The sequence below is a fragment of the Otolemur garnettii genome, unplaced genomic scaffold, assembly GCF_000181295.1.
Source record: "Otolemur garnettii isolate 467f Iridium unplaced genomic scaffold, OtoGar3 scaffold00019, whole genome shotgun sequence".
Taxonomy (NCBI): domain Eukaryota; kingdom Metazoa; phylum Chordata; class Mammalia; order Primates; family Galagidae; genus Otolemur; species Otolemur garnettii.
The window spans coordinates 23,433,438-23,444,803 of record NW_003852414.1 but is presented as its reverse complement, the minus strand read 5'-3'; the positions used below and the strand labels follow the sequence as shown (position 1 = coordinate 23,444,803).

General features: G+C 46.0%; 1 protein-coding gene across 4 annotated transcripts in view; it reads right to left on the bottom strand.

The window, feature by feature from the left end:
• SFMBT2 (Scm like with four mbt domains 2) overlaps positions 1 to 11,366 on the bottom strand; it is a 214,229-nt gene that overhangs the window by 168,056 nt on the left and 34,807 nt on the right. For 3 of the 4 annotated variants that reach the window (XM_023511389.1, XM_023511391.1, XM_023511388.1), the window contains exons 3-4: positions 5,010 to 5,107; positions 2,741 to 2,981 (exon numbers count right to left, since the gene is read on the bottom strand). In XM_023511389.1, the coding sequence (XP_023367157.1) occupies positions 2,741 to 2,981; positions 5,010 to 5,107 (339 nt within the window). The remainder of the gene's footprint in view (positions 1 to 2,740; positions 2,982 to 5,009; positions 5,108 to 11,366) is intronic. The other variant, XM_023511390.1, reaches the window with a different exon arrangement.

Sequence of the window (11,366 nt, the reverse complement as noted above, 5' to 3'; positions counted from 1 at the left end):
AAAAAAAAAAAAAAAAAAAGAAAAGTAAAACCACCTTGGATCCGCCCTGAGGGCACTTAGTGATGTGAGTATCAGACTTTAAGAGTGAGTCCTGCCCCTGACCAAGAGACCATCACTCCACCCCGGGGCTTCTGCTTTTCCCTTCTCTCCGTGCCCACCACCGGGGTGGACACGCACGCGTCTGTCCCCTCTTGAGCATGTGGGGGTGAACCCATAAGGCGTCCATGTGCAGAGTGGGGAGGGGGGAGGCGACCGTACTCTCACTAGGATTGAAATTTCTCCAATATTCCCTCAGCACAATTCTCCCAGGAAGGCTGATGATTCATAATAAACCAGAAGTCATAGGAAAATTAAATAATCAAGTGTTACATCCCATCTTCTCACCCGAGTGGTGGTTTTAATTCAAAGGAAGAGCTAAAACTGTGACTCTGGACCCATTTGGGTGGGGTCTGGGGCTAAGTGAAGCAGGCTTTACGGTGCACTGCGCAGACCAAACCGTGCCTCCTTCCCTCCAGTCTGCTGAGGCAAAACTGCGATGAGGACTAGAAATAAAGCCTGATCCATGAACAGCCCCTCTCCAGGGCTCACCTGAATAGTGACCTGTAGCTTAGAGGCTACAAACAGAGGCTCGCACTCCCAGACAGAAAGTGCAGTGACACCCAGGCGAGAAGGAAAGTCAGGGAGGGTGGCCCTTCTCCCTGTGGCTCCAGCTACCTTGTGAATCTCTGCTCAGAGTTCCTCAAGCACAGGCAGCAAGGCCAGCCCAGGGCACACAGGACATGAGCTCAGACCAAGAGGCCCCCACCCCGTCCACCTGAGGAAAACACACTGCTCCAAGAACCGCACACCTGGAAATACAACTGCACCTACATGTCCACCAGCTGATGCACGGGGAAACAAAATGTGGTTGATCCATGCAACGGACTATTAATTCAGCCTTAAAAGGAAGGAAATTGTGACACACGCCACCCCAGGGGGAGACTTGAGGACACCGTGCTAAGTAAAATAAGCCAAACACAAAAGGCCACAGGGTACAGAATTCTGTGCATGTAACAAGCCCAGAACAGGAACAACTACAGACCCAGAAAGCAAATTAGTAACTGTGGGCTGGGGAAGGGGGAGGTGTGACCTTTGGGGAGAATACAGAAGTGTTCTGGAATTAGATGGTGATGATGGTTGCACAACCTTGCAAACATACTAAAAATTAACGAACTGTGCACTTTAAAGTGGCGGATTTTATGATACACAACTCCCGCCTCAAAGAAAGAGGGCGCTGCAACTGTGACCAGCAGGAAGTGCCCAGGCAATCGTGTGGCAGAGACAGGGTTTGACCTCACCCATGAGCTCCATGTCCCTCGCAGTGCAGAAGGAAGAGATGCGGACAGGTGGAAGGGGAGAAAGCAAAGAGGAGAGAGGTTCTCAGCCCAGGACGGAGCAGGTGCAAAGACCCAAAGCAGAAGGAAAGAAAGTAGACCCATTTACCCTTTCTTCTGAGACAATACAGGGTCAAGACGTCAGAAGGCCAAGGCAACAAATTCAACCCCAATAAATGCCACATCAATTCAACTCTTAAACTCCAGGATGTTTTACGGCCCCTTCCTTAGTAGGCGATCAATTATGCACCAAAAAAGGGTCGTATAAAACCATCACCCATTCCCACCAGCCAAAAACGCAATGTATCAATATCAAAACTTAATAAGAAGCTGATAAAACAGAAATACTCTAAAAGGCTAAGGCCATATGATATCATGAACAAAATAAACCTCAGAATGTTACCTGTAAAAGTTTACACGTCACTTCAAAATAAAAACGGGCCACTAAGAAGACGTGAGCCGTAAGAGATCACTGCTGCCATTATCACATAATGAAACACCCTCAAAGGGTGTTGAGGTGCAAACATTTGGTTGAAACTCAGTTTTCTCACTCACGGGTTTGGGAGTTTCTTTAATGCATTTAGTAAAATATGTGGTCAGTTCTTTCACAGCAGAATCTCCCAACCTCAGCACTACTGTCAGGGTGGGCCCTGGAATGTGTAGCTGCCTGGCTGTCCTGTGCAGTGTAGGGGTCTGGCAGCACCATGTCAGGAGTGATTCCCTCCTCGCACTCCCACAACCAAAACTGCTTCCAGATGCTGCCAGATTCGGGGTAAAACTGCCCCCTTCCAGAGCCCTCTCTTTGTGGCGACTAACTGCACCTTATCTAGTTGAGCTTTTGACCATTCCCTTGAGGGCCATGTCATCTCTCTCCATTTGTTTGGTTTTCTTAATGCTTCACACCCTGACAGCCTCCCCAGGACAAGATAGATTACAACTTATTAGAGACTTAAAACTGTTTAAGACGCTCTGTCTCCCTGTCGAAATGTCGACTCACTAACACAGGAAAAAAGCAACAAGCATATTGTCAATCACCAAAGACAAAAAAAGACCTCGATTCCTGGTTCCTGCCAGCCTTCCTTTCCTACCCTCCAAAGGCATTCAGAGGATGAGGCTCAAATGCTTTCACTTCCTAAAGGCCACGGTGGGCTCAAGGGCCAGGACCCACTCTGATGTCAGAAAATGCAACCAACTCCATGCCACCCTCCAGCTCAGGAGAGGGTTCTGAAGGGGCTGGAAGGCTTTGCACTAAATCCGTTAGGGATTCTCTGCAAGGTTCTCTCTGCCCCCGACAGCAACTACAGGCATCAGGAAGGACAACCCTACAGGCATCAGGAAGGACGACTGCAGGGGAACCAAGGCCTTACCGTCTGGCGGCATTAACACCTTGTTGTTCTGCGTGCACCAGCCCACGGGGTGCAAGTCGGCGATGACCACATCGCACCAGAAGTCAGCCCTGCGGTCCTCCCCGTAGCCACAGTAGCGCAGGAGCAGCAGCTGGCCACACGTGGTGATGATGGTGGCCACCCAGTACGTGTCTGGGTTGTTCTTGTTTGCCACCTCCAATTTCATTCCCGGCTGGAAGTTGCTTTGAATGCTGATTTCAACCTTAAGGAATCAAAACATAGAAAATCCGTGACTACACACATACACGCACCCAGAAGATTACAAGAACCACTAAAAGTACAGCACTTAAAACCAACACGCTGCTGTCCTACAACAGGTATAAGTTTGAGCGAAATACAAAGCCAACATAAACGCCATGCTGAATTTCCCAGCAGCCACATTCGGGGGTAGGGAGAAGTGATACACAATAGATAAAACTGATTTTAACAATATATTGTATTTAGCCCAACATATCCAAAATATTATCCTCTCAACATGTAATCAATACTAAAAATAATGCAATATCTGCCATTCTTATTTTCTAGTGAAGCCTCCACACCCAGGGTGTATTCTACACTCAGCGCACATCTCAATTTGGACCACACACTTTTCAATTCTTAAGCAGACCCACGTGGTAGTTGGCTACTTTGTGAACAGTGCAGCCCTAGGAAATGAATTCTTTTTAAATTAAGCGTTATAATCTATTGCTATTTATCATCCCTCACCCCCCAAAAAAGAAGCTTTCTAGTTTTTCATGACATTGCAAAGCCAATATATCTATAGTCCACAAGCAACTATTGCTTAAAGGAGATGACGGAATTGTAAGTTACCCTTCCAGGGCCCAAGGCATCCTTTAAACCTGGCGTACAGGCCTGGGAAGGTTTGCACCCTTCAGGGCAACCTCCAGCCCTGCCATCCAAGACACTGCACTGTGGCTTATGGGGAAGCAACCAGAGAATTGACTGAATCAAATAAGGCAAGAGTGGGCTCCATGCAGAAGACATTGGTACAGAATGGAAGACAAAAGTTGTCCCAAACTGCCCGAGGAACCTACTAAATCATCCCAGTGTCTTAAGATACAGATGTTACACTAGCTTTTGCAGGGCCATGTCCATAGGAAACCTTCGGGTTTGTTATGTTTTAATATTTAGCTCCTGGTTTTACATAAACAGCCACATTCATGATAAACTAGCAGTTACAGCATGAGAAATATAAGAAGAGAAAGGAGAGTGCTATCCATCTTCACAGGATCACACGCTTGTAGTAAAATTTTAAATTCCTTTTCAAAAAGAAAACTTTACCTCCAAAAAAGGATAAAATGTTTTATTCAAAGACGGAATCAAGCTGGGTACAGTGGCTCATGCCTGTAACCCCAGCTACTCAGGAGGCTGAGGCAGAAGGATTGCTTGAGCTCTGGAGTTCAAGGCCAGCCTGGACAACATAGCCAGACCTTGCCTCAACAGAAAATAAAAATAAGAAATCAAAGTTCTAGCTTCCTTATTCAAACAAGGAGCCAAAAAGAAAACGAACAAATTAAGGAAGTGTTCCAGTTTGCTTCTGATATTGAGTCTGAATCTTTGTGCCCTGGGTAGCCCAGTGAAAAAAATATGTCTCAGAGTTAAATCTCCATTTCCATTAAAACCATATCAATGCCTAAGAACTTGGATCCTAGAAATTTAGTGCTTTTTTAACTAATGATAAATTACCAATATCTCACACCCAAGCAAAAAATCTGATAAAAACTGTTTTGTTTTTTTTTTCCAGGACTTGCCCTCTGCTGAGCATACTATCTGCATTATTTAAAGAAATACTCTTGATAGAATGGTTTCATTGGTTGCAGCCAAACGCTTTCATCATATTAACGGTTATTTCCTCTGATAAGACTCACGTGCCCACAAATGGCTATAAAACTTCGATGTGTCCTTTCCAAATCAAAATATCAATTCAAAATAGAAACCTCTAGCCATTGCACCCACAAAGGAGACATCACACATTAATACCTACTTGCCTGGTTGGTGAGCTTTTTATTTATTCAGACCAGCCTTACCTGTGGCTCATCTTCCCTGCAGCTATCTATGAAAACCACCCCAACTCCCACAGCCCCTCTTTACTCCTAAGAAATCTGGGCAGAATTCCCCTCTTCCTATTGCCCTTCTCTTGATCAGACCTCTGGCTTCTCCCTGGAGAATCCAGACCCCTCATCCCCCGCCCTGCAGGTGCCGATCAGAGGGGAGGGGCTCCCTCACATACATGTTTGAAGGACGTGTGAGGCGCAGCACTGGCCCCCGTTTCTTCCAAATATTCTCCCCAGTTAAAGCCGATTTCCTCCAAGCTGGAGCCTTCTTCTGCTGGAAGAGAAAAGACGAGAATATCAGCACTGGAGGGAAGGGTAGAAGGGTGCTGGCCTTCAACTGAGATCAGAAAAATCCTTGGTGCCAAAGGATAAGTTAATTCTATGGGTTATGGGAGATTCCTGAATTCCGTGCAGTTTCAGATTCCTGAGTTTAGAGACATTGGCTAAAGAAAGGAAAACACTGGAGAAATTCTGCTTTGACCACCCTCACTACCCTTAAGTGCTCTCAAGGCAAATCTGCTACATGCACATCTATTAGCCGGCAATTAGCTGCAGTGGGAGGACAAGGTACAGGAACCCGCCAGGGCCCTGAGTAAGCACTGTGATGTACAGAGGAGGACACTGCCTGTCCACAGCAGGGATCTTTTTCTTTTTCTTTTTTTTTTGAGATGGAGCCTCAAGCTGTCCCCCTGGGTAGAGTGCTGTGGCATCACAGCTCACAGCAACCTCCAACTCCTGGGCTCAAGTGAGTCTCCTGCCTCAGCCTCCCAAGTAGCTGGGACCACAGGTGCCCGCCACAACGCCTGGCCATTTTTTGGTTGCAGCTATCATTGTTGTTTGGTGGGCCTAGGCTGGGGATTCGAACCCGCCACCTTAGGTGTATGTGGTTGGCGCCTTAGCCACTTGAGCCACAGGCGCTGAGCCCACAGCAGGGATCTTTAACCAGTTTGCCAAGAGAGGATCTTAGGTGTGCCATGAACATTTTTAAAGATCATTGATTAAATTATTTTCAGCACAGTAAGTATATTCTTTTTCTTCTCTCTCTCTCTTTCTCTTTTTTTTTAATCAACATAATTTAAGTGTGCTGTGGAAGTTTAACTATAGGTTCAAATCTGCCATGAGATTTTAAAAAGGATGAAAAACACTAGTCTAGGGGATTCTAAGATTACAAATAATATCCCATTCAAATCACAGGGCGTACTTTTTCTTTTTGTTTGTTTGTTTTGTTTTCTTTAATGAAGGCTCAGTTACTTGAAATACAAAATCCTCCACTGAAACACGTGGGGAAAGCGCTGTGCACTATCTTGCTTTTTGTCCATCTCTCTGGTTCAAATCAGTGTATTTATTCTTCACTTTTCACCTACAGAATTACCCAGGGAGCAAAAATTCTTTTATTTTTTAAATTGGGAGAGACCTGCCATATTATCAACATTATTCATGTGTTGAAAGACCATTTCCTGGGAGGCACCTGTGGCCCAAAGGAGTAGGGTGCGGGCCCCATATACCAGAGGTGGCAAGTTCAAACCCAGCCATGGCCAAAAACTGCAGAAAAAAGACCATGTCCTGTGAAACTGATCTAGCAGACAAGCTGAATTCAACTAGACTATGAAGTAGGCTATAACTTGTAATCTTATTTTCTTTTAAACATGAATTACTGACTTAGATGATGTATTGAATACCAAGATAAAGAAAATGCACCTAAAAACATTAAAATTCGCAGGGGTCACCAAGTCCAGGTGGTTTTGATTTGTGTCAATCAAAGTAAGTTACTGCTCAGCCTATAAATAAATTCCAAAATAGCCAATTCAAAAATAAATAGGCAAGTAAATAAAGCAATATCCTAGATTGTTACGGCCACAAGGAAAGGAACTTTGGAAAGCTCTGGCTCTGATATCATTTTAAGAAAAAATAACTGAAGCCCAGAAGGATTACGGCAAGTTAGCAACAGAAATAGACCAGGTCCCCAACACGCCTGATGCCCACCCCGTCAGGAACCCCAGGGCAGGGATGGGCAGAACTCTCAGGGCCAGACCCAATGGCAGACACCAACAGGACAGGTGCTTCTCTGATCCAAAGGAATAAAGAGAAATACAATCAAATGCACAACCAGGTTCTTTAAGTACTATTTGAAATCTGCACTGATCCACACACCCAGACTCTAGAGGAAACCAAGCAATTCCCCAAACCATTAAGGCTGTGCGTAAGGCATGATTTCTGTAATTAACAAGCCCCAAATAACACATTTTCAGGTACAGATAGCATAACTGTGTTGTCATGGTTTCAAATGGAAAGAAATAACAAGGTATACACAATATTTTACTCTATCTGCAAAGCTCTATCCTCAGGAAAAAACACACAGCAGGGAGTGCTGTCCAAACAGGCCAACCAGAGCTTCAGAGGTGCAGGTCTCCCTCGCAATAGCGGTGCGAGGGACACTCAGGTGCAACCCACAGATTTTCCACCACAAGAGACCATTTCACCCGCCAAGAGCAAATACTGCTTTTGGTCATGCAGTTGGTGGAGAAATGGCACATCCCCCATCCGCTGGGCCTAGAGAATTAGGGACAGGTGGGTCTCAGAAGAAACGAGGAAGCATAATTCTCTCCTAATCCTCACTACAGTCTCAGGAATTGAAAGAAAAGGATAATTTTTGTAAAGTCAGAAGACGCGAAAGTGAAAGTTACCTTGACTTTTGCCTTCCATAGACGCACCTCCTTAAATTTTACCCTAATAGGGTGACTTATACGCAAACCTCCAAGAAGACAGAAAAGAACAACCCCAAGAGCTAAGCTTTCCTTCATAGCTCTCCCTGCACCATTCCACCCAGGGACTGAAGCTCTCCAAGAGGAAATGTGCTCCCCCAAAGACGGGTCCTGCAGCCCCAGCTGAGGATGGGTGATGCCAGGGAGTTAGTTCTGAGTGACACTGTGAAGTATGCCCAGGGGGAAAGCAGTCATCCTCTGGAAAACACCTCCAGGTGGTGGCACCTGCTGGCTCTGCCCGCAACACGCCCACACACACACACCTCCTTTAGGAAGTGTGACGCTTCCTAAAGGAGGTGTCAACCCCACCTGTTTCTGTGCCCTGGTGCGGCAGTGTCTAATGACAGCAGAGACCTTGCAGACAAAGTCCAGAATTTCTTTCCACCCTCCTTGTCTGACCGCAGCTCAACCAGACCCTGCCCAAGCTCCTTGTGCTGGCTTGTGTTGCACTTCCAGGCCCACAAAACCATCGCCAGCCTCCCTGGAGCATCCTGAGACCTGCATTATGTTTGCGCATCAGCTCTCTCTCTGCCATCAGCTGGCAAAACTCACAGGAAATTTGATCCCTGATATGGCAGTGCGGGCACAGGGTCATAGAGGGAGGTGTTTCAGTCGTGGGGGCAAATATCTCATGAACAGATTAATGCCCTCCAGTGGGGATGAGTGCTAGCTCTGCAAGGAATGGACTAGTTCCCAGGGTAGATAAAAGAGTCTGGCTTCCCCAGTTTTCCAGCCTGTGACCTCTCTACCCAAGCCCACTGCCCTTCTGCCAGGAGTGCAAGCAACATGGGGCCTCCCAGACATGGCTGCCCTGTCTTGGACTTTCCAGCCACCAGAATTGTGACCCAGTCTCTGGGATTCTGTTAGAGTGACACCAAGTGGCCTAAAGCATCACTTCATTCAGCACCAGGCAACCCTCCCACGAACCCTGAGCAGTGGACACTCATAGAAGGGATGGCAGGAGCTTGGAAAAGGTGAGAGAATTGCCCAGATCAGGAGTCTGATTTCAAAGCTGAGCTCTCTGAAAGCCCCTTCCTCCTCCTTCTCCTGCTTGAATCAGGCAGCAAAAACCACCCTCTACCCCCAGCCCCATTTCTCCCTGGAGGATCCAAGGGAGACTCCTAGGCCGGCTCATCTGTCCCTCTGTGTTGGTGAACTTCCCAACATGCCAAAGCTGGGCAGAGAGAAGATGGTGGGTACTGAGCCCCAGGACCTGTTTGTCAGGAAGGAACAGAGAATGTGGGAGAAGATGGAGTAAAACTCAGTGCAGGGCCAGGAATGAAAGGCTGGTGGAAAACAGAAGGGGCCGACTTGTTGAGAGAGTAACTCCCTCATCTCAGAAACATTCAATTCAAGGCTGAACAGTCAGAAACCACCTCCTGCCCCCAGTACATGGGATGAGATGCCTTAGCAAACCCCATCACCACTGCCCACTAAGATTCAATGATTCTATCACTCCAAACCAGGGGTAACCGGGAGCCTAAATTTCTCAGCTTCGACTTTGAGATCACTTGTTGCAGTTTCTTATTCTTCATATAATTCTACTCTGTGCTACTAATATTTTACCAAAATTCTTTCCTCACCAAAGGTTAATTCATAACAAGCTGCATTTCCCAGTATCACGGGCTCTCCAATCTTTGGAGAAGACTCAATCAAGTTAACCACAAGGTCCGAGGAAAACACCAGCTCTACTCTGTGGGGGTCAGTAAGAACCGTAAGTACCCCTAAGTGTCAGACCCAGAAGGGAATTTAAAAAATTAAAATCTTGGCAGCCAGCACTGATGACTTTGTGCTGTTTTAACAAAGTCATGAGGAAATTTAGGGATCCTCACAGAACAGTCTTTTAAAATCTGTCACGTATGAACCTTCCTGGGTCTAGTAGCCCTGAGAAGCTGATTCTCTAAAGACATTTCAGTGAGCAATAGATAAACACACACCATGTTTATGAGGCGAGGTCTTGTAAACCCAGTAAAAATATTTATAGCCGATTCATAAACCTCTTAAACCCCAAACATTTTAGCAAGGAAACACTGACAATCTCCCTCCCCAGCAAATGAATCAGCGGGAGGTCTTTCCCCATGATGTCATGAAAACTGACTATGACAAGCTACTAGGGAGATTTCACAGGGTAAAAGAAAACAGGTGTGTTCATTAACAACAATCCTGTTTTAGAAAACAGAAAGTTATCTGTGAAACCAAAATATTTCGTAATAAACATATAAAAAGAATATCTGCCTAGAAGGTGGAGTACAAGTGAAATTTAGAGTGAAATGGGATAAACAATTGGCCCATACACCTTTTTGTTAAGTAGTAATAAAATCTCGAGTTTGCAATCTGAAAAGAGAGGCCTTTACAAGGCTGAATATTACAGCCAGTGGCCCCTACCCAATAAAAGAACTGAGAACTGGCAGATGTAGGAGGAACCAAGTTCTTTGTGTTGTTGTTGCAGTTTGGCTGGGGCCATGTTCAAACCCACCACCCTCAGTATATGGGGCTGGCGCCCTATTCACTGAGCCACAGGTGCTATCCAGAGGAGCCAATGAGCACCCTCTTAACGTGCTAGAAATATATATATATTTCTTTTTAATGTGTAAAAAGTAAGAAGATATTGCATCTTTCTTATTTTAAATGCTGATAATCATTTCCTACTATCATAAGATTCAGAAACTACTTCTACAGTGAGTGTTTATTAAAAAACAGAACCAATGGCATAAACAGAAGGGCAATGTAGCCAACTTCTGACCCTACATCTAGGGTCCCACCACTGGCGGAGACCATTTTCATAACACAAAGACTCCTTCTGGCTCTCCCAACTACCCGATGGCCAGAGTTGTTCTAAAGGAAAAAAAGAAAAAAGACATAACATGGGAAAATCACCCACTCAAGGGAAGCCACAGCTTTTCAAAGAGGGTTAGAAAACAAAGGGCTGCCTTGAAGTCACCCAGAGTTCCCAGCACGGCCAGGAGGATCTGGGTTTCCGTCAGAAGAGTGCTGACCCCTTTCCTTCCCAAACAGACAAGCCTGTGCTTCTCCACTTAATAATGGATTCCCCAGCACCAAAGAAAAGATTCAAGCCCACATTTTCAGCGTGATTCTTTCCACTGGGAGGCTTGCACCATCTATACACATGCAACACCTGCTGTCTATAGACCTGGTCGGGAAATTACACTTAGCAGGTCTGTAAAAATTATATGAGGGGCTCAGCACCTGTAGCTCGGTGCTTAGGGCGCCGGCCACATACATGGAGGCTGGTAGGTTCGAGCCCAGCCTGGGCCTGCTAAACAGCAATGACAACTACAACAAAAATATAACCAGGCCTTGTGGCGGGCACCTGTAGCCCCAGTTACTTGGAAGGCTGAGGCAAGAAAATCACTTAAGCCCAGGAGTTTGAGGTTATTGTGAGCTGTGATGTCACAGCACTCTACCAAGGGCAACATAGTAAGATTGTCTCAAAAAAAAAAAAAAAAAAAAGATGCTGAGGAATCTCCTGGATGCTCTGTCAGTGTCAGTGTATTCTTCTTGCTTCTGTCACAGCAACCTCAGATACCTAGAGTCCCAGCATTCACATGGAGGGGACTTCTCTTTGGACCCCCAGATGATGTGGGCTCTACTATCTGCGAGGCGCCCAAAGCTCAGGGCTATACCGTCTCCCTACATGGAACTTCAAATTTTGATGCCTGCCATATAGCTTAGACACATGCTCATAAACCCGTCACCCCTCATTCAACAGCCAGTTCAGAATCAGCTGAGGAACATGGCATGTGGCTTCCC